At 37.7% G+C, this 23440-nt stretch overlaps 1 protein-coding gene across 1 annotated transcript in view; it reads right to left on the bottom strand.

Moving 5' to 3' along the window:
- Nucleotides 1-23129, bottom strand: part of Lin28b (lin-28 homolog B) — a 91483-nt gene extending 68354 nt beyond the window's left edge. The window contains exons 1-2 of the mRNA XM_059272950.1: nt 23021-23129; nt 21985-22166 (exon numbers count right to left, since the gene is read on the bottom strand). Of these exons, the coding sequence (XP_059128933.1) occupies nt 21985-22166; nt 23021-23129 (291 nt within the window). The remainder of the gene's footprint in view (nt 1-21984; nt 22167-23020) is intronic.
- Between the last annotated feature and the right edge of the window lie 311 nt (nt 23130-23440).

Here is a 23440-nt window from a genome sequence, read left to right as displayed (position 1 = left end):
TATATCTGTGTATCTTTGAAACCAATTTAGGAAGATAAAGTTGACAGTTATTAGTAGGAATAGAATAAAGCAGATAAAATTAAGAATCACAAGAGTGAAAGGTTCATTATTCTGTTAAAAATAGAGTAAATGGCTGCTGCCTTCAGACGAACCAGAAACATTTAAGTCTCATTCCCACTCCTGTATTACAACAGTCACAAAGAGAATGCCATGTGCTTAGATACCATCAGCAACATGCTTCAGCCCAAAACACAAATTTCCAATTTTTTTTCATTAAATTTAATTGTGTAGGTGTGGTGAGATTGCACCTATCTGCTGTTAAATTTAAGTCTGTAGGTGTGGTGAGATTGTACCATCTGCTGTTAAGTCTTGGCTCAGCCATTCCTTCACCACACACATCTCTGTTTTATCAACTGCAGCACATACACATTTTTATAATTAAAAGAAAGATAGGATATCTTTTATTTCCCTTTTAAGGCACTGGACTAGAAACCCAAAGTATATTTGCTCTGATTATTCACAACCCTATAAAATGGATATTGCTATCTAATTTCCATAGATAGGAGAACTTAGGTAAGGTAATGTGGTAAAATTCAAGCAACTAGTAAACACCAGTCTGAATTCAAATCCAGGACCTCAAAGTCTATAATCTCCACTGTTACATTTATGTTACATCATAGCTTCCCAGTGAAAATTCTACTTACAAACACTATTGGACATCTACCTAGATGCTCTCTGGTTTTACAAGTAGTACTAAAAAAACAGGTGCTTGCTTGAACATGGTAGTGCGCACCTTTAATTCCATAACTCAGGAGGCAGAGGCAGGTGGATCTCTGTGAGTTTGAGGCCAGCCTGGTCTACAGAGCAAGATCCAGGACAGCCAGGGCTGATACACAGAGAAACCCTGTCTCAAAAATTGGAAAAAAAAAAAAAAAAAAAGAAAGAAAGAGAGAGAGACAGAGAAACATAGATTCTTCACCTCGAATAAACTGCAGATAATTTAGACTTAGTAAACAATAATAATGCTACTTGGTAAACAATAATAATGCTAACATAGAAGCCACCAATTTTCATGTTTAAAAAAAAAAAAAGAACAGAAATCAACATGTCCTGAATGGAAAGTTTTTTCTCTATTACTCAGTGCATAATTAAAATGAACATGCTAGAGAAATGTTAAAAGGAAATCAAATAGCAGGTTTTCTTAAGTAAGAATCCACACATTTCTCTGAGACATCAGTCTAGCTGGCTTCCCAAAATGTACATCGTTAACCCAGAGAAAGGCAAGGATAGCATAGAAGGGTTCCTAACATCGTTTTTATTGGTTCAAGAAACTTTTGAGCAACTGGGCATGATGAAACATAACTGTAATCCCAATACTCGGGAGGACTGAGTTTAAGGCTAACCTGGGCTAAACAGCAAGCCTCTGTCACAAAACAAAACAAAGAAACAACAGCAACAAAGGCCCTAACCAGAACAATGAGAGCAATGTTCTGAGTAGGTATTACAAGAAAACAAAACATCTGCCTATTTCAGAACATAAAACTTGATGTGACAATTTCCACTTAAAACCCTGAAATGTAGGGGCCAAAGAGAACAGACTGTTCTTGAACAGGACCTGAATTCAGTTCCCTAAATCTATGTTCTTTGCTCACAAATAACTCTAACTCCAGGGATCAAATGTCTCTGGCCTCTGTGGCTCCTGTACTCACATCACACACTCAGACATAAACACATACACACATAATTCAATATATGAAAGCTAAAATTTAGGCCAGATGTTGTAGCACATTCCTATAATCTCGGGACATGGATAGGTCAGGTCTGAGAATGTAGAGGAAGATTACTACTTCTAGACCAGCCTGGGCTACAGAGCAAACCATGTCTCACACAGAAACAGACTGAGTAGGTTCTATTTAGGAATCTGTGTGTATATCCATATCCATTTAATCATGCAAAAACAAAGGAAAGAAAGAGGCCATGCGCTGGGCGGTGGTGGCGCACGCCTTTAATCTCAGGACTCAGAAGCCAGAGGCAGCTGGATGGATCTCTGTGAGTTCAAGGCCAGCCTGGTCTACAAAAAGAGTTCCAGGACAGACAGGGCTACACAAAGAAATCCTATCTAGAACCCCTCCCCCCAAAAAGAAAAAGAAAGAAAAAAAGAAAGGCAGAGGCCATGAATTTGAATGAAAGAGCAAAGAGGGATATATGGAAAGATTTGGAGGGAGGAAAGAGAAGGAGAAATGTGACTAGAATCTCAAAAAATAGAAAATAAAAAATTTTTTTAAAAGAATGTAAGAAAGTTTCAACATTAAAATCCCACTTCCCAATCCTCTGATGTATATGAAAAAAATCTTGTCATTATTTTCATTTAAAGAATAGTCTTTAAACAATACATTCAGGATTGGAGAGATGGCTCAGTGGTTAAGAGTACTGACTGCTCTTCCAGAGGACCCAGGTTCAATTCCCAGCAACCACTTGGCAGCTCACAACCGTCTGTAACTCCAGTTCCAGGGAACCCCACACCCATGGCAAGACACCAATACACATAAAATAAATTAAAAAAATTAAATTTAAAATAAATAAATTTTATTAAAAGATAATACTTTCTAAAGTACAAAAAGAGAAACAGAAACAGTCAACTATGTAAAAAAGAAACAAGAAAACAAAACACAAGGAAGTTACAACAAATGACACAATATTTACAGAGTTTTGAGTTTTTAAGAAGAAAGCGTGAAGTTCCAGACAAATAAATATCCTGAAGAAAGGGCCCAGCTCATGCCCCAGCTTGTGCTGGCTCCGAAGGAGAGGAATGACTCATTCAGGAATAAACTGGGGGCTGACGTAGTACTGCTTGGTACAAACAGAAGACGTAGGTCACAAGACGGCAGATCTTATTTCAACAATAAAAGCAATTTAAATAAAAACTATGGGGGAGGAGCATTGTATAAATTGAGAACATGACCCATGACCACTCCAAGGCAGGGTGATGGGAAGGTTTTTATTGTAGATATGAGGGAGAGTACAGCCAGAGGCATCTGGAGAAGTCCAGAGCAGAGAGGAAGTAATGGGCTGAACATGGTCAGCAGACTGGACAGGACCACGAGAGGGATTGGGGGAGAGAAGGAGGGAGGAAGACAGACAGAATGAGGGCAAAGGAGACTAAGAGAGAAGGGTAAGAGAGAGAGCCAAGAGAGGAAGACAAAAAAGGGAGAGCATAGCCAAAACCCCAGGGTGAAGAGAAGAGTCTGAGCCAGAGAAGTTTGGGTAGAGAGAATGGGAGAAGACCTAGACACCTGTGACAATGAAGGAGCCTGGAGGCCAGCATGCACTCTGGTATAATAACAGGCACCACAGATAGCCATCTGTCCCTTCTGACAGCGATAAGGAAATATCTCCTTTGGTAGAGGGGAACTGGCGCCAGAATTTGGGCAAGTGGAGTTTCCTTTGGACCTGACAAGCACATAAAGCAAAAGACTGACTCAGAGTACAAACAGCGTGGCTGTCTAAGTCTAGATTTTGTTCAAGACACAAATGGCCAATGATGCTTTGGGAACAACGAATCCTTTACAGAAATTCACACACAGCAAATACTCATAGAGTGAAGGCCCAGAAGGAGAAGAAGCTGTCTGCTCACAAACTAGCCTCCATTGCTTAAACACCATTTTCCACCATGCCCTCACACTCACCCAGCCTGAGCTGCCCTGGACACACACTGGCCCTCTTAGAGGATTTCCCACCCTCACACCATGGCACACTAACAATGTAGAATCCTCTTCCAGAGATACATCCTAGAAATTTCATCAGTCATCTCAAAAAGATTACCTTCCCTTGTAAAATAGCCTTCCCTGCTACTAAGAATGCAGGCAATCATGACATAATGCTTAGTCTGAAGATAGGGACTAGCTACCACCAACTTACAGAACTTAATACTTTGTAAAGCTAATCTTCAAAAGGCCTCTACTCAAAACTCTTTCCTTTGCTTGTTTTCTCTTTTTCTTCATCCCTCATCACAAATATTATGCCCCCAAAAAGCTTTCTTGCTGAGTATTCTGGCACATGTCTTTAATCCCAGTACTCAGGAGGCAGAGTTCAAAGCCAGCCTGATCTCCATAATGAGTTCCATGCCAGCCAGAGCTATAGTGAGCCTCTATCTCAACAAACAAACAAAGAACAACAACAAAAAAGTCTTTCTTAGCAAAGACTAGTTTAGGTCCCTCGCCATCCTATTCTCAGAGGATAATTTTTCTTCATCAAGCTATAGCAGTTTTAATTTTATTTTATTGTGACTGAACTATCTGCCTCTCTGTTCTTTGCGATCCGTAAGAAACTACAGGAGAGGGACGAATGAGCGAGCGTGTGTGTGTTGCGTTGCGTGCGTGCATGCGTTGCGTGCGTGCATGCGTGCGTGCGTGCGTGCGTGCGTGCGTGCGTGCATGCGTGCGTGCGTGCATGCAGGAGGTCAACATCAAATGTCTTCCTCCGTAGCTCTCTACCCTGTTTTGAAATAGTCGTCAAATCCAGAACTCACAGGCAGCGAGATGCTGGCAGGGAGCTCTTGGGGTCTGCGTCTCTCCCAGTCCCCTGATGGCATTATCGGTGCACACGCCACAGTTGACTTTTTCTGCTGGGGTAGGGATCCAAAGTCAGACCTTCGAGCATAGCCAACATTTTATCCATCTCCCCAGTTCCCTCCCTGCTTTGTGCTCACAACTGAACCTCCAAACCTGGCACAAAAGGAGCACATTAACATAAAGTTAAAACTGCCAAATGTGATGAGAATCCAGAGATGTAAGAGCTTTGATCTGAAATCATACCACTGACCCAATTGTGTAAAATTAGGCAATTAGCAATTCTATGATTACTTTCTTTATTGGCAAAAATGGATAATAATTACAACTATGCTTCAGACTTGAAAAACTTTATTAATGATAAAATATATGGTACTTGTATACCTAAGCTCTCTATAAAAGTTACATGGCTCACTGTTATCCTATTGCTTATCAGTCACATCAAGATTATCAACATTACTCCAATACAGGCTGGATGTAGCTTAAGGGTGTCAACTGACAGAACAGACGTGAGATCAGGTCACACATGTGGTTTGGGGTGGTTAGTTAGGAAGCACTTACTGTTTGGTGGCAAAGTGGGGTCTATGCCTAGAGATCAATAGTTGTAACAATTTAGTGTTAAAAAGCAGCAAAAATGAGCCTCAGGTTATTGGGGGACATAGGCAAGTGGACCTCTGTGAGCTCAAGGCAAGCCTAGTGTACATAACAAGTTCCTGACCAACCTTAGCCACGAATGAGACCTCATCTTCAAATAAAAAACCAAGACACAGGTGATTGGTGGCACTTGCTGCCAAGCCTGACAACCTGAGTTGAAAGCCCAGGATCAACACGGTGGAAGACAAAGAACCAAGGTCAACAAGAATAGCAGCTCTAACTTCCTGAAAGTTGTTCTCTGGCCTCCACACAGCTGCTGTGGCACAAGCACACCTATAATATGCCCACAGACAAAAAAAAAAAATTTAAATAGCGAAGATTACACGTACAGTTATGACCTTTACATTACCTTAAATCTACTTAGCTATCTGTTACTTTTATTTACCTACAAGCAGATATTTTAAATTTTTAAATGTTTTAGCAGCCGCACAGACTGTTCAGGATGAACACCTTCCTCATGTCAGCTCACGACCCTGTCTCCTGTTTCTCTGGTGACACTAGAAAGGTAAACATCAGCCTTTCCAGTCCTTACGTGGGGGAATGCCATGGGCCTGGGGAGACATGAGAATCAGATTAGAAGACAGCACGCGATGGTTTCTCATCCTGTTACCCCTTCTGAGAAAGTGGACTTACGTTCCCCCCTGCTTGCAACCCCGGGCAAAGCTTCCACCAGACACTTCAGAGCCTACCCACCCTTCTGACTCAAAAACATCTAGCTTTCTCTTTTGCTTCTTTGTATCTTTTTCTTTTGAATAAGGTCATGCTTCCCCTGATTCTTTGGACTTTCTCACTCTTCTCTGAAGCTCTCCTTCACCTTCCATCTTGTGGGTGCTTGCTGACCTCCATAACTGAACCTGCCTCATTTCTAGGACCCTAAAACAAAAGGCATAGCTTTCTCTCTTCTGTTATCCATTCTCCTTTTCCTGGCAGCTGTCAAGATTTACAGCTTGCCCGCCCTGTTGTTTTTCTCTCAAATTCTAATAAAATTGTCCTCAGATTTTCAAGTCAGTTTCTAAATTCTTTATTAACAAGACTAAGAACCAAAACAAGAGAGAAAAATCCCAATTTCCTTGGTAACAAAGTATTATGTAACCACTTATTTTTCATATATAAATTATGACATCTAAAATCTTGTTTCAGCTAATTGTAAGATTACAGGATCATAGGATCATACTGCTTAAATTCTTCAAACTACTGTACACAAGGACATTAGACCTAACCAAACGTATATGGCTGTCTGTGAGAAGACATGCTTAGCAGAAACATCTCCAGCACAACAGGAGAAGCAAGGGCCTTTCAGAAGTCTTACACCATGGTCATCAGTGTGTGTCATAAACAGTCTCTCTAAGGAAGCAGTCCATCCATATCTGTGTATTGTAAGTCTATGGTTTCAAAGCCTTGCTGATAAAAACATGCTAAACCCATCAACATTATCTTTAGAGGTCCAATGACAAGGGAGCAGAGTAAAGCATTCACTGTCTCTTTCCTTTGAGAATTTAGGAAATAGCAGAGGATAAAAATTTTAAAGTACCTGATTATCCAATGAACTTATTTAGAACAAACTCTTCTCTTTAATGTTAAGGAAATCACTGACCATGACCTTTAAAAAAGAAACCAAATGTTTAACTAAACTTAAAAGGGAAGAAAGAAGGACCAGATTTGAGTTCACAGGGCTTAAAAATAAAAAAATAGATTCCTTTTTTCCCAACAGCAATAAGAAGTTATATCAAAAATAAATTATAAATCCCAACAATCAGGAGACGGACCTCTGTGAGTTCGAGGCCAGCCTGGTCTACATACAGAGTTCCAGGATAGCTAAGGCTACCCAGAGAAACCCTGTCTCGAAAAACCAATAAACAAATAAGTAAGTAAGTCAATTCTACACTACTTTAGAATTCTACGTTTCTCATCACCTGCTGTTAACTCCTTCTCTAAGGAACGGCACACACGTGCTGAAGACACATACTTGCAGTAGAGAGACTGCTTTTTCCCAGTCTCTCTTAGAGTCGGGACCTCAGGCTTCCTTCTCAAAATGGATTAAGAGTGGGGAAAAGAGAAGACTAAGAAAGACATCACTCAGGGCTGTAATGACTCCTGATGGAAGATCACATCATAATGATAGAGTGAAGAACAATTGGGAAACAGAAAATGAATTAATAATTTGGATAATTCCTTTAATCTACAATTTAAAATTGAAAAATAAATTAAAATAATCAATTATTCTGTATAAAATCTACTCTGAACCCTTTAAAGGCCCCACTTTCAGTTTTTAGCACCCACATCACATAGCTTACAACCATTTATAACTCCAGGCTCACTGGAGCCTTTGGTTTCGGCAGGCTCTTTACAAGCATGTGGAGCAGCATATAAATTCATGCAGGCACAAACACATACAACCCATAACTTTATTTTAAACCATTAAATTCTACTCTGAAAGCATTATTCCATTATGAGATTTTGAATATATATTTAACATTGAATCTCACAAATTCTGAATTATTTGCAGGAACACAATGGTGTGATATTGACCAGAAGAAGAAAGAACGGAAATGCAGTCATCACCTAACAGAACAATCTCCCAAACATCCCTTGCTCCAAGTCATGAATTCTCCATCGTAAAACCATGTATTATCTTGGCGCACTCACCCACTTGGGGAAAGATAAAAAGTAAGAAATTCCAAGATTCCTGAATGTCCCCATCAGCTGAAACCTGGAGTTCAGTCCTTTCTATAGCAGCCAGTTCAGTTCAAGGACCTGTTTCATATGACAGTCCAACTCAGAACCCGCCTCTACCAAACACAGCATAGTCACTCATTCTCATAGTCATATTCATATTCTTTGCCCCATATACCTCGCTCCTTCACTAAGCCCTTTTCAACAGCACTTAACAGAAAACGCTAACTTCCTTTTTTAAGACTGGTTTTGTGTGTCCTCAGATCCACTAGAGCTGGAGTTATCAGGTGGCTGTGAGCCACCCAACACGGGCACTCGGGACTGAATGCAGCCCCCCAAAACTAATTGTTTTTCAATATTAAAATTAAAAAAAAAAATCCAACCCATTGTGGCTGAAAAGACGGCTCAGAGGTTAAGAGCATTTGCTGCTCTTTCTGAGAACCAGAGTTCAGGGTCATCTGTAATGCCGGTTCCAGAGGATATGACACCGTGCTTCTGGCCTCCATGGGCACTGCATGCAAATGGTACAAACATCTAGCAAGCAAAATAAACACAAATAAATCTTAAAAAAAAAAAAATCAACCAAAGGGATGTAATTATATGAAGATATAATTAATAAAAACTGAAACATTGTTAAAGTCCACCAAAAAAAAACTGATCATTTTTGTGTGAATTTTAATGTGGACAGAATCATGGAATAACTAGTGTATTCATTACAAACTTTACCCCAGTTCCTAGTTTTTAAAAAACCTGATAATCCATTTATTAGCAGACACTTAAATACCTTTCTTTGTAACATAACAATCTTTCATTTAATTTTTAAGGTGGTTTTTATCTTACATCACAAAACATATTACTAAAAATAAGATTATTTTCTTTCTTTCCTCTTTATCCTAATACCACACACAAAAAATCATATTTAAAAGTCTAGTTAACTAAGTTATGGACTGTAACAAAATCACACAATCCAACATAATTGCCTTTTAATATCTACAAGTCTATGAAAATGCTAGGAAATTTTTTAATGTAATAATAGTCTAGAATATTTTATTGAGATGAAATACTGTAAACAAAAAGGCACATTCAACTTTAAATTCTATCATTCTTGGAAGTCTTTAAAAGTATCCACTTACATAGAAATATCAAAGAAAAATACATTTTAAAAATCAATCAAAAGTACTGAAGAGATGGCTCAGATGATTAAGAGCATGGGCCTCTCTTCAAAAGGACCCTAGTTCAATACCCATCACCCACACAGCAACTCACAACTGTTTGTAACTCAAGTTCCAGTAGATGTGACTCTCTCACACAGACATACACACAGGCCAAATACCAACACACATAAAAATTAAATGAATTGATAATTTTAAAAAAACTGATTAAAAGAAATTACTGTTTCACAGCCAGGCAGTGGTGGTACATGTCTTTATTCTCAGCACTCAGGAGAGAGAGGCAGGTGGATCTCTGAGTTTGAGGCCAGCCTGGTCTACAAAGTGAGTTCCAGGAGAGCCAGAGCTACAAAGAGAAACCCTGTCTCAAAGAGGCAAAACAAAACAAAAAAGGAAATTATCGTTTTACAAACTTCATTTATTATTTGGTGATAGTGATACTGTTTAAAATACAAATCAAGTATCTGAACTCTAAATACAAACCCAAACCGCTTCAAAGTCTAAATACTGAATGGCTTTCATAAGCCCCCACATTAGGATTGGCAGGTACTCTCTTTTAACTCCAAAATCAAATGATGAGAAATAGATGTATTTTCTCGAACCCTGGCTACGCTGTCTCACAGTGATGAGAAGAGTAAGAAGCACAGACACGGCTAATACATTAGTACGTTTGTGTCGAGTTGTCATTTCTTTTCATTTATCTTCTTATATTTTAAGTTCTGAGAAATTAGTTACAATTTAGAAACCTCAAGTAATGCCAAAAGATAACTGACAGAAAAGTGGATATGCTAATACCAATTAAAAAGTATTATTTTAGGGCTCAAGAAGATCGCTCAGCAGGTAAAGATCCTTGCCACACAAGCCTGGCTATCTGAGTTTGATCCCAGGAATTACATAAATGTGGAAGAAGAAAACAGAGTCAAATTCGTTCTCTGCCCTCCACACACACTGGCTCACCCACGCACACTTCACACACACACACACACACACACACACACACACACACAAAATGATGATAAATATTTTTAAGTGTTTTTTTAGGATTCTATTCAATAATAAATATTTTGGCTTCGTAAAATGGTATAAATCAATATAAATATCAAGTAGATTAAGAGGCACATTTCAATAAACATTTCCTATCAACTTAAAACCCTGACACCTCATTCATTCTGAGATTCACTTCAGCACAATCAGTGACTGAATAAAGAAGAAATCATTAAACTTAAGCAATCAAAGAGAAAGAAAAGCTTTCTTGTTTTTCTGCAGGAAGAAACAAAAGCTTGGAATTAACTCAAGGCCAATGGACGGGGCCTACAAGCTAGAAAGCTGTAAGGAGTGAGGTTACAAGTAGTCCACTAAAAGCTTTGAAAGCACAAAAAATGAACACGACAAGCACTGACATGAAATAGCAAGTATCTAACATAAATTCTGCAGTCCATGCAATGTTGATGCTTCTGTTGGAGTAAAATCGTCTAACTGTGGTTCCCGGCACAGACACACACCCATCCCCCACTGCACACACCCATCCCCCACTGCACACAGCCACTTCACAAACCTCTTGAGTAAATAGGAGTATCCAATGTCCAGGGTGATGGGTGGTCCTGAGGTCTGGAACCAGAGCTGTATACTTTTAGGGGATACTAAGATAAGAACAAAGTGTTTTGTGTTTGTTTAAATCTGAGTCTAGATGTAAAACCTTTGCACCATTACTGGCACAGTTCATAAACTCACTGACCAGGTAAAGTTGAAAGTCAGGATAAATTAAATACATCACAAAAATATTTTGGGACTTTTTATAATCCAAATTAACTAATTCAATTTTCTTAGAAGTTGTCACTACATTTCAAAGGTGCAAATATCCTACAACATGTTTTTACTGCCAACAGGAGTTATTTAAATAAAATTATATAAATCACATAAACTGCAACTCAATGGAACAAGACAGCAAAATTAATTCACATGATATCACAATCAAGCATCAACTACTATTTAATACTAAAGGCTTTCTAAAAATCCAACAGAAAGAATGGGTTTTATGTTTGTTTTTACTTTATTTTTCCTAGAACAGAAAGCAGGATGTACAAGTAACCGTAAGAAAAGATAAGCAAAGAATAGCCCGACAGAGGCTTCTCTGACTCAATCAGGAGGGTCTGCAACCTGAGCCAAAGGGCGCAAATTCCTCCTCACCACTCAAACCTTCAATGGTGTGAGGGAGGAAACAGCTAAAAGGGAGAAATGTGCAAATTCCTAGATTTAGTAGCCAACTGAGTTCTTTTCACCAAATACCTAATAAAAATAAAGTCAACACTATGAATAAAGTTTGGCTGTAGTTTTAACCAATTCTAAAAAAAGGAATTTTTTTTTTAAACAATGAAAAAGACTCATTCACTTTAACATTCACGATTTCCAGTGAACCAACCACATCAGGTGTGTGTCTGTAAGACTGGATCTAATTAAGGTAAAGTAGTTGCGGAAAAGCATAATTACTTTCAAGCACCAGTTTTTCTATATTGCATTGAAAGCATACTTAGGAAAAAGCTTATATAAACTTTTTATCACTGGCCTAAGTATTTAAAGTGATAGATACAACTATGCTGCCACACCTTCGTTACTGACTGACCTAAAGAAAAGTCATTTGATGTATGTTAAGATGGAAGAATTTAGGCATTGTAGGATCTATAAACATCCTAGTCATTATTGTTAATAATTGAAGGAATTCATTGCTAAGTGAAGGAAAGAAAAGTCTGGCCAAAGTAAAAGCCATTTGAAATTTTACATGAAATCTTTATATCCTGTAACACAAACTATAAATATAAATAGAAATCTTAGAGTGATTAGAAAATTAATGGTATTTTAAAATAGAGTACTACTTTAAGATTAACCGAAGTCACAGATTTATGCTAAATTTTATATTTAAAAGAAAAATGTCATAATAAAACACTTAGAAGACAACCGGTAAAAACAAGGTATATTATTAGTGCCAAAATAAATAGGCAAGAGCAAGTTTCTCTGCATGAAATCTAAAAACTACACTTTAGAAGACTATTAAGAACAGTGTATTTAACTCAATATTTTTTTAAGTGTGTGTGTGTGTGTGTGTGTGTGTGTGTGTACTTGATTCCACGTGCCTGGAGTCCAAATCCATCAGAGCTCCTGAAACTGTAAGAAGTTGTTAGCTGCCATGTGGGTGCTAGGAACGAATCTGAGTCCTCTGGAAGATCAACAAGTGCTCCTAACCACTGAGCTATCTCATCTCTCCAGCCCATGAATCAAGCTTAAAAAAATTTTTTTTTAAGGCTTACTTTTTGTTGTTGCTTTTGAAGCAGAGTTTTACTATGTAACCCAGACTAGCCTGGAATTCACTATGTACCATCTCAGGATGGTCAGAAACTCATTATGTATCCAAGGCAGGCCTGGAACTTGGTGATCTTTCTGCCTCAGCTTTGCAAGTGCTGGAATTATAGGCATGAATTAATATGCTGGTCCTAAGATTTGTTTTCTATCAGTTATTCCCAAATAAAATTAGTAGAGTCCTTTTTTTTTAAAGATAGTTTTATTATTTTTTAATTATGTATATGTGTAAGTGTGTACAGGTGCTCATGTAGGCCAACATCATCAGATCCCTTAGAGCTGGAGTTAGAGGTAGCTGCCTGATGTGGGTGCTGGGAATTGAACTCAGCTCCTCTGAAAGTGCAGTACATGCTCTAAACCACCGAGCCATCTCTCCAGCCCGAGGACCTGGAGAGATGACTCAGCGGTTAAGAGCCTTTTAATCTGACTTTATAAATAACAAAATGAACAGTAAACAAGAAAAAGTAAACTCTTCCTTTTATGAGAAATAATAAAAAATGTTATTGAAAAGTGTACCAAATGTATGTGTGTGAATGTAGTAAGTATGTGTGGAGTATGTGTGAACATGTGGAGGCCAGAAAAGGATCTGAGGTGTCCTGCTATGTCAATGACCCCCTTATTAGGGACAGAGTCTTTCTCTGAACCTGGAGCTAGGCTGGTGGCCAGTAAGCCTCAGTGTGATACTCTACTTCCCACAGCACTGTGCTTACAAGTGCACAGGACCTTGCCTGGCTTTTTAAGTATGTGCTGGGATCAGAACTCAGGTCCTCATGCTTGCATCTACTAACCCTCCTCTCCAGCCCCAAAGTATGCCAAAACTATAGATAGATAGATAGATAGATAGATAGATAGATAGATAGATAGATAGATAGATAGATAGATGGGAGGGAGGGAAGGAAAGAAGGAAGGAAGGAAGGAAGGAAGGAAGGAAGGAAGGAAGGAAGGAAAGAAGGAAGGAAGGAAGGAAGTCAGGGAGCAGAATCCTCTAATATATCACTCAACAGTGAGTGCTTTACATTTAATGACTAGCAAAGATTATGGAAACAGAAAAACTAAAGAACCACAATTTTTTAGCATTCTATTCACTGCAGTATTGCTATGAATTGACACCATGACCAAAGCAACTCATAAAAAATAGAGCATTTACAGAGATCCGCCTGGCTCTGCCTCCCGAGTGCTGGGATTAAAGGCGTGCGCCACCACCGCTACCAAGTGAGTTCCAGGAGAGGCGCAAAGCTACACAGAGAAACCCTGTCTCGAAACACCAAAAAAAAAAAAAAAAATAGAGCATTTAACTAGAGGCTTGCTTACAGGTCAGAGGTTTAGTTCACTATCATCGTAGTGGGCAACATGGAAAACACGTGGCTCTGGGGAGACACATCCTGATCCCACGGCTGAGAAAGAGAGACAGTGGCCTGGGCATGGGCTTTCGAAACCTCAAAGCTGACCCCCAGTGACACACTTCCTCCAGCAAGACCACACCTCCTAATCCTTCAAATCTTTTCAAATCATGCCACTCCCTGAGTACTAAGCATTCAAATATCTGAGCCTGTGGGGCTATTCTTATTCAAACTACCACACAGAGTACTCATTTTCTTAAAGTAAATATGTATCTGTGACAAGGAAACACAATCTTCTTAATTCAGTATGAATAAGCCTAATCATAACCTGAGTCATGTTAATGAGGTAAGCCATGAGTTTATACTGTATGGAAAAGAATTATAAGTCAGTTAAGAGTAAATTCAGTCCCAGCACTCGGGAGGCAAAGGCAGGTGGATCTCTGTGAGTTCGAGGCCAGCCTGGTCTCCAAAGCAAGTTCCAGGAAAGGCGAAAAGCTACACAGAGAAACCCTGTCTTGAAAAACCAAAAAAAAAGAGTAAATTCAGTAAAATACATACAAACTGATCTCTCCTTCCCTCATGTGATGGTAATTTACTAAAGAAAAATACCTACAAAAAAAAGGAAGTCAATATGGACTTTATTTGACAAAGGATACTGAAATATATATATATATTATATATATATATATACAGTCTTACATGAGATAGGTTAAAGGAACCTGGCCAGTCAGCCAGTTAAGACAACATAGAGAGGGCTAGAGAGATGGGTCAGAGGTTGAGAACAGTGACTGCTCTTCCAGAGGACCCGGGTTCAATTCCCAGTACCCACATGGCAGCTCACAACTGTCTATAACTCCAGGATCCAACATCCTCACACAGACATACATGCAGGCAAAACACCAATGCACATAAAATAAAAACAAATAAGTTATTAAAAAAAAAGACACCAGAGATGAATAATTGTCAGTTGAAGAGTCCAGTGACTATAAATGGGCAAAAGAGGACTCCCTGAAATGATGGCAATGTCCCACACTATGAGGAGAGTATTGGTTACACAGTTTGTCAAAGCTCATTTAAACATGAGTGTGTGGAAGGGAGCCATAAATGTAGTGAATATATAAACTGTGGTACAAAAACAGTGATGAAACAAAAATATAAAACTCATGACATAAGTGTAATGTCTTTTGAAAAACACAGTGTTCAAATAAAGATTAAAACTATAATCTGGTATTGTTTAAAAGCTTTAAATTACTTTCATAGATATGATGTCATCTTCAATGGAATTAACCTTGCCTCTCTAAAATAGGAGATTGTACCAACCACGTTGTAATCATGTGAGCACTGAAGCTACTAGAGTGACTGACCGAAAGATTGAAGACCACCATGTGGCACCCAAGACTCCCAAACCCACAGGTTCTCCCTCACTAACACCACACAATAAACAATAAATGCTGAGTCCTTTTCATTTGCCAAACTATTAAGTCTTTCATATATGATAACATTGAATCTGCACAATATCCCTATACAAAGTATTACATTAGTGTCCCAAATTATCTTATATTGACAAATAACTTCCTTCCTACCCAAATATCCATTAAACTAAGACTAAATATTGGTTTATTTAATCAGAGTCTATATCATTCTATTAGTCTATGTTCTTGTCACACACATAATTAAATAATTAACAGCACACTGAAAAATAATCTCAATACACACACCTAAAAACCAGGTAAAAATCCCACAGAACAACAAATTATTAAAACAAAAATATCTACATGTCAAGTTGTTTCCAAACCTCAGTTTCCACCCTGATACTTCCAACAGTTTATATACATTTTGGATAAGGCCTCACTCTGTTGCCTAGCTAGGCTTGAACATCTAGGTCCCAGTGATCTTCCTACCTTAGCCTCTCAAGCTGCGAGGACTATAGGTGTGCTATATATGAAACAATATTACTTATCATAAAACTGTTATACATTAAACAATATTAATTATTGTAAAACTATGATTAAAAATTTTAAAGTTCACTGTAATAAAAATTAAGCTATCCATATTATGCAACATATTTTACCAAATTTTAAAGAATGTTTAAAGACCAATTCGGAAGCTGGAGAGATGGCTCTTCACACCTTTGCCCCCTAAGAATAGGGTCAACAGGCATGAATCTCCATGCTCTGCAAAAGACTTGTTTTTACCTACTATATTGAATATGGACTAAGAAGTGTTTAGATTTCCATGAAATCCAAAAGCTCAGAGGTAACTGAAAGGCATATTAGATATCACTAGATAAAGTGGGTTGTTACCTAGTTTTTCTGAGTGTGTTTGAACAGTCATTTAAAAGGCACGCACAAGGCTCTGGGCTCATTAAAGGGGGAAGAACAGGAGAAGGGAGAGCGGGAAGGCAGGGAGCAGAGCAGGACATGTAAGAAATGCAGGTACATTTTAAACAGGTACCCAACTCACTTCTCAATTAAAATGAAATGCAGGTACATTTTAAACAGGCACCCAACTTACTTCTCAATTAAAATGAAATGCAGGTACATTTTAAACAGGTACCCAACTTACTTCTCAATTAAAATGAAATGCAGGTACATTTTAAACAGGTACCCAACTTACTTCTCAATTAAAATGAAATGCAGGTACATTTTAAACAGGCACCCAACTTACTTCTCAATTAAAATGAAATGCAGGTACATTTTAAACAGGTACCCAACTCACTTCTCAATTAAAATGAAATGCAGTTACATTTTAAACAGGCACCCAACTTACTTCTCAATTAAAATGAAATGCAGGTACATTTTAAACAGGTACCCAACTTACTTCTCAATTAAAATGAAATGCAGGTACATTTTAAACAGGTACTCAATTTACTTCTCAATTTAAAATGAGAATGACTAATGGTCAATTTTTTTAATTTTAAGTAGATTTCAAAATCAAAAAGGAAATAATATTCAGTGTCTTTCATGTTACATTAAAAACTTGCCAAATGTTGCTTTAAATGCCTTTAAACAACAATACAGCTCTAAAGGATTGTAGCTGATCCAATTTTCTGAATTGGTGAACTAAGAAAATTTAAGTTAAAGTTTTGGGAAAAGTTTTGAAAGTTTTGGAAACTTCCTTTTTTCTTTTTTTGACAGTTTCACTATGTAGTCCAGGCTGGCATCAAGCTTAAGATTACTCTTTCTCAGTTCTGGGAACACAAGCCACCACATCCAGTGAAATGTTTTTAAAACTGGTATTTGGGGCTAACACTGTGGTAGAGTTTGCTTAGTGTGCCCAAGGGCCAGGATTTGATCTTCACATCAGGAGGGGGAAGAGGCATGTTAAACAGCCTTGAAAACAATAAATACATATATTCAGCATGTGAAAAATATAATCATTCCAATGTATGTATGACAAAAATTAAATGTGATTCATTAGCAATATAATATTAGGAAAAGGCCCTGAAATAAGAAAACGCTGAAGTAAATGTCTTCTTCATATATTATTAAGATCAACTATGTTTGTTTGTTTTGAGACAGGATCTCACTCTACATTGTTGGCTGGGGTCAAATTCAGAGATCCTCTTGCTTCTGAGATCAAAGGTGCGTGTCATCCTGTCAGGTTTAAATATTTTTAATCCTTTCAAATGTTTGAGGTTTTTAAAAATATGTAGTTACTTACTTTTATTTATGTGTGCATGCAAAATACACAGAGGCCAGGAGGCCAGAGAGAATGTCTGATCCCTGAAGCTGCAGTCAAAAATGGGCTGTAAGCTACCCGACGTGGGCACTGATAACTGAACACAAACAGCAAGTTCTTTTATCATCTGAGTATTCTCTCCAACAGTTTAATATTAAAATACAATGTGGACTAACCTGGGCACAGCACTTAAATGTTTCATGTGTTTAAATATCAGTCATCTCTAAATAGCTAATAGAACATAATAACACTTTTTGTTACTATAATTTTTTTTTTTCTGTTTCCTTGTTTGTTTTGGACAGGCTGTAGCACACGCCAGCTATCCGACATTAAACCCCTGATGCCCCGGCTTCCACTCCTCTGGAACTGGGATTTCAGGCATGCATGAGTACACTCAGCCATAATTACTTTTAATTCTTCAATTTCCATTACTGAGGTGTTTCCTAAGCCAAGTAATAAGAGGAACGTGAACCATAAGAAACTTCTGTAATGCAAATATTTGTATTATTTGTGAAGATGAAAATATAAATTAAAGACTTTAAAAGGAAAATACTAGTAACTGAAAAGAACTCAGGACCTCTGGAGCAGGCAGTGCTCTTCACTGCCGAGCCATCTCTCCAGCCCAGAAGATGTCTTTTGTTGTGTTTTGGTTTTGTCTTTGCGAGGGTGTCCGAGTCTCTTGGAATGAGACTTACAGACAGTTGTAAGCTGCCTGATGTAGGTGCTGGTAACAGAACCTAGGTTCTCTGTAAGAAGCAAAAATGCTCTTAACCCTTGAGCCATGTCTCAGGCTTTAAAAAAAAAAAAAGGTTATATTAAAACTTTTATGTCATATTCAACGGCAAAGAATCCCAAACATACTAACACATAACGTGTGAAAAGCATCACCAGGCATATATGCTACGAAGAGGTCAGGAAGAACTATCTCTCATACCCAATTGATCTTGTTTTCATGAGTGTGATAAAGACTTGGGAAATCAGTATCAAAATCTATATAAAGAAAAATGTACACATCGATATCAAATTACTTAATCACCATGCAATTCCTCTAAAATCTTCAATCATACTTAACTCTTATTAAAACCTTGTATTTCAGGGGGGGAAAAAAAAAAAAAAGCCAGTGACCCTGTCCAGGCAACTAAAACATGTTTCTACCTACAATCTGATCTTAGAGGCAATTTTTTTAACTTACTGATATAAAGAAGCTGATAGGAGTATTAGTTATTGGCACTTACAAAATAATTGTATTCTAGTTTGATCAATTTTCTTGGTAAGACCCTTGACCAGGAATACTTGTACTTCAATTGGGACAAATCTTTGTGCTCTGCATTGGATTCTTGAGCAGTTCCTATTAGATGGGGACATACAGAGCTCAGCAACAAAATGCTTGCCTAGAAAGCATAAGCTAAAAAAAATGAAATGTAACAAAATTCACAAATTTAATAGTTATCCATTGTTAGTTCTTCATAAAATGTGTTACTGAACATCATCAATGATTCATTATTAACATGAGTCAGAATACATAGATCGATTTTCTTTTCTTTTTTCTTTTTTTTTTTTTTTTTTTTTTTTTTTGATTTTTCGAGACAGGGTTTCTCCGTGTAGTTTTGGTGCCTGTCCTGGATCTCACTCTGTAGACCAGACTGGCCTTGAACTCACAGAGATCTGCCTGACTCTGCCTCCAGAATGCTAGGGTTAAAGGCGTGCGCTACCACTGCCCGCCCTCCTAGGTCGATTTTCTAACCATAAAAGCATGATCACTTAAAACACGTTCAGAGTAGAAATCACATGAAGATGTCATTTTAAATCACCAATGGTCACTCTCTATCAACAGTTGAATCTCACTCCTTTTACCTATGTTATCTAAAGACAGGGGAAGCACACCCCTATGTACATGTCCAACTTCAGGATTTAGATATCACAAGAACTACAAGTTTAATTACATTAATGTCAACAGATTTTAAATACAATCATATACCTAATTTACAGAGCTACCTACAAAATTTACTACAAAGAACTGCCTATCAAAACAACTCAACTGCTATGAAATAAAGAGGATATGCAGTTCTTTGTAGGAAATATCTTTAAGAAATAAAAAATTCTTGGGTCCCTTGGCATCAATTTTAAAGATTAAGGACCCTTAAAACCATTTATTTTGATTCCTCAAATACGTACTATTAAAAATGTGCTCGGAATACTATGGTACATGTACTTTAGGGTACAAACAAATCCAGCAAGATGGAGCATCAAGAAGCCAAGGACACTGAGCTCAACACCTTCAAGGTAGAGTGAGAGAGTCAACTCCACAGAGTTGTCCTTTGATCTCCACAACAGCACTTCAACGCACACATACACACATCACCCCAGACACACAAATAATAATAAACTATCATAAAAAGCCAACCTGACATAAATACTTCACGGACACTGGTCTAGCTAAACATTTAAAATTTCTAATTATGATTTATACATAGTCTTACATAGCAAACTAGTATAAAATATAATGAAGGAAATTTAACCTAAAAAATTGACATGCATTTTAAAAATGTTTATATAGTAAAGTTAATAGCTAGATTAAAAAGCATTTTTAAAGTGTTATATAATAGTCCGGAGTCACAACCTGACTGTACAGGGATGTTCACAGTTCCCTAAGTACTTCATTCACAACCATCTAACTTTTACTTTGTCTGACTAAAATCAGCAGGAATTCTGCCTTCTTCAATGTAATACTTCACATAATGCATAATTTATTTGTCAATCTCAATTTTAAATCTAAGAGTCTTCATTTAAGCACTGTGCTTTCACATGTACAGAGGTATATGAGGGGAATACTAAAAAGCAATGTTTATACTATAGAAACTGCAATAGAATTTGAAGTTTCCCAGCAATATATTTTCAATTCAATGTACACAAAAATGTTAATCTCATATGTAGTAAATAGTTTAAAGTAAATACTTCATAGGTCTAAGTGCTCACACTGCTTAATAAAATGGCTAGTATTTTAATATATTTCTATTTCTTTTTCAAATATATTTTAAAACCCAAACAAATAAAACCAAATTACAACAAGGTGTGATTAAGCAAAGAAAAAAGTGCTATTTTTTCATTTATCATCTATAAAACAAATTTATGACATCGTAAAGAACAATTTAACAACCTAAAAAAGGTTGAAAGGGGAAGAAGAGCCCAAGAAAATAATTTATCAATTTTAGTTATTCAATCTAAGACATTTTCAAAAAGAAAAAATACATCAGAATATGTAATATAAACTCAATAGGCTCTACCCAGGCACCTATTTACTATTTAAATTGTTCCATTTCACAGAGTATGTCTATCCTTCCACTGTGGACAGCCAGGCCTTTGGGAAAGGAGAAGACAAATCCCAGAGCAAAGGCAGCCAGTCAAAGCACCAGAGCACAACAGGTTAAACAGCATGGTCTCCTAGGCTCCGCCTGGTTACAGCTGTATTTAAAATGGTCTTCCTTGGCAGTGCGGGTACAAACGTTACCAAGAACAAATAACACAGTATCAAACTTTTAGCAGAGTAACTTCAGTATTTCAGACATGGATCCATTCCAGTCAACACGCAATGTACAATTCATTCAATTCCTTTTAACTTAGATAATAAACCCCATAAACCTGTTTCCTCATAAGCCTTTCTGTCCATGACCTCAGCAGAGAATTTTTATTTCCTTTACTTGCAAACTGTAAATTCTTCTCAACTCTGAAGCAATTAGTTAATAGAAATGAATTTACAAGAAAGAAGTATTTATTGTTTCCTGAGGAAATTTTTTTAATGGGAAACAATGATCTTCCCTTTGGTATTTAAGCATTCTAAAAAACTATAGTGCAGTTGTAGAAATTTACCATGTAACCAACTATCAGGTTTTAAACAGCATTTGGCTACTTTTTTTAAGTTCAGTCTCTTTAAAGAGACAGTATTCCTGGATCAATAACCCAAGAGGGAACAGTTCTTAAAGGAGTGGTTATCAAGAATCTTTTCTGGCATTTCTTTAAATCCACTCTTTATTATCGATTTTCTATTTCATTTTACTATAAAACCAAATTATTCTGACATAAACCTGGAAGTGACTACAGATGTTAAACAGTACAGGTGGTACTGTCATTAGAGGTATCTAAACAGAGAGTACCTATACTTTCTTACGACAAGCAAATTGTTTGGCTTTTTAAAAACTTTCAAGGATCCACGGGTGCCTCTTCTTGCATTTCCCATTCATTCATGAGGCACAGGCAATATGAAGTCAATAATACTAAATGCTAGATTTCATTGTCCAATGAAGGGAAGGTTTATTAAATAACATCCACTCAAGCCCAATCAGCGAAATATCAGACTCTACTTCCTATTTAGAAAAACATATCCTAGAAGGAATTTGTACACATGCCCTAAAAACTGGACAATCGCCTGATTTTAACTAATATTTTCATTTTTCAATATACTTAGTGCATTTTTTATATTAATTAACATTATTACAGATCAACTCCCACACATGGAACCAGGCAAAGAGGGGATTAAGAAGTCTGGCTTACTTGGTGTACAAATACATCCACTGGGATATCCAAGGGGTTTCCCTCTCGGTTTATCATGGAGATGAATCCGAATCCCATGCGCACATTGAACCACTTACAGTGGCCAGTTCCGTGCAGAACCTGGGATTCCTCCTCGGCCAGCTCAGACAGCTTTTCTGGCTCTTCACCTTTGCTTGCCCCGCCTGACATGGAATAGGACAAAAAGTCGGTTAGCCTGCATTTCTACATTGTGCTCAACGGAAAAAAAAAAAAAATTATTTCTTCTGCTTGTGGGAAGAGGAAGAGAAGCTAGAAAACAAAAAGTTGGTAAATGTTTTCCTTCTTTAAAAAATATCTAAAACGAAAAGGGTTAAAAGCAAAGCCAGGGAGAGGAAGCCACAGCGCTGCATCGCTCACACCAGCTTCCACGTTTCTGCACATCCGCATACTTTTTCATATATCTCCGTTGCTCCTCCGTAACATTCTACAGTTACAGCCTGGGACACTTCACTCACATACTGCTGACCTAATACTATTCCAATTTACACAGAGTAATTTTCCAGCGAGACTGGCTTTTCTAGCAAGCAGGAAGAGAAGAGAAATGCGGAGGAGGGCTGGCTACTGGTCAATGCACAGGCGGCAGACGGGAATCCCGGGTTATTTGCAATGTGCATTCATTCCCCTCCCCCTAACTTTCAATTAAAGTTAGGGTAGAATGGGGGAGGGGGCAGGTGTATAAAAGTTTTCTTGGTCTCACTAACTGAAACTACGCGTAATCACACGCACACAATTCAAACAATAGCCCCCTGAAAGCTTTTCAAGTTGTGAATCGGTGTGGGCGGTACAAAACATTTTGGAGATCTGTAACAATAGGTTTTTGCCGAAGCCCCATGGTACTATGAGGGGGTGGGGAAGTAATGCCCAGTTATTAGGGTAAAGGGGGACAGGAGAGAAGGGGTGAGAAACTGGGTAGTGGGGAGAAGCTGGGGAGAAAAGAAGAAAGAAATCACAGTAAAACAATAGAAAAGAAAATTAACCTTCGGCCATGTTGCCCCACCGGCCCTCAGCTCCAAACTCGAGAGATGAAAACTTTCCCTTCGGACCGGAGTGATCTTCAGCATCCGTCTAACATCTTGATTTTGTGCGATCACAAATTTAGTTCGCATGGTCTAATGTGCTTTCCTTCTTTTGATTTTTTTTTCTCTTCTCTCTCCAGTTTCTGGCCCCCTGAGCACACGTGACTTTGTCAATTACATGCTTTCTTGCTACTAATTTCACCTCGGATCCTTAAGGGGCTGGCAAGAGGAAGAGATAACCAATCGCCATTTCATCTGTGCTGACATCAAAATAATTTATGAATGAACACGGAAAACTCAAACATGTTATCTCAAAGACAATTTGGGACGCTTCTTTATGATTAATCAGAATGCTAATTTTGTACTGTTTAAACACAACGAAGGGTCCTTGTGAATTGCTG

Source organism: Peromyscus eremicus, chromosome 8b, assembly GCF_949786415.1.
Source record: "Peromyscus eremicus chromosome 8b, PerEre_H2_v1, whole genome shotgun sequence".
Lineage (NCBI taxonomy): Eukaryota > Metazoa > Chordata > Mammalia > Rodentia > Cricetidae > Peromyscus > Peromyscus eremicus.
Note: the sequence above shows the minus strand (reverse complement) of the source record. Positions and strands in the feature narration are given on the sequence as shown.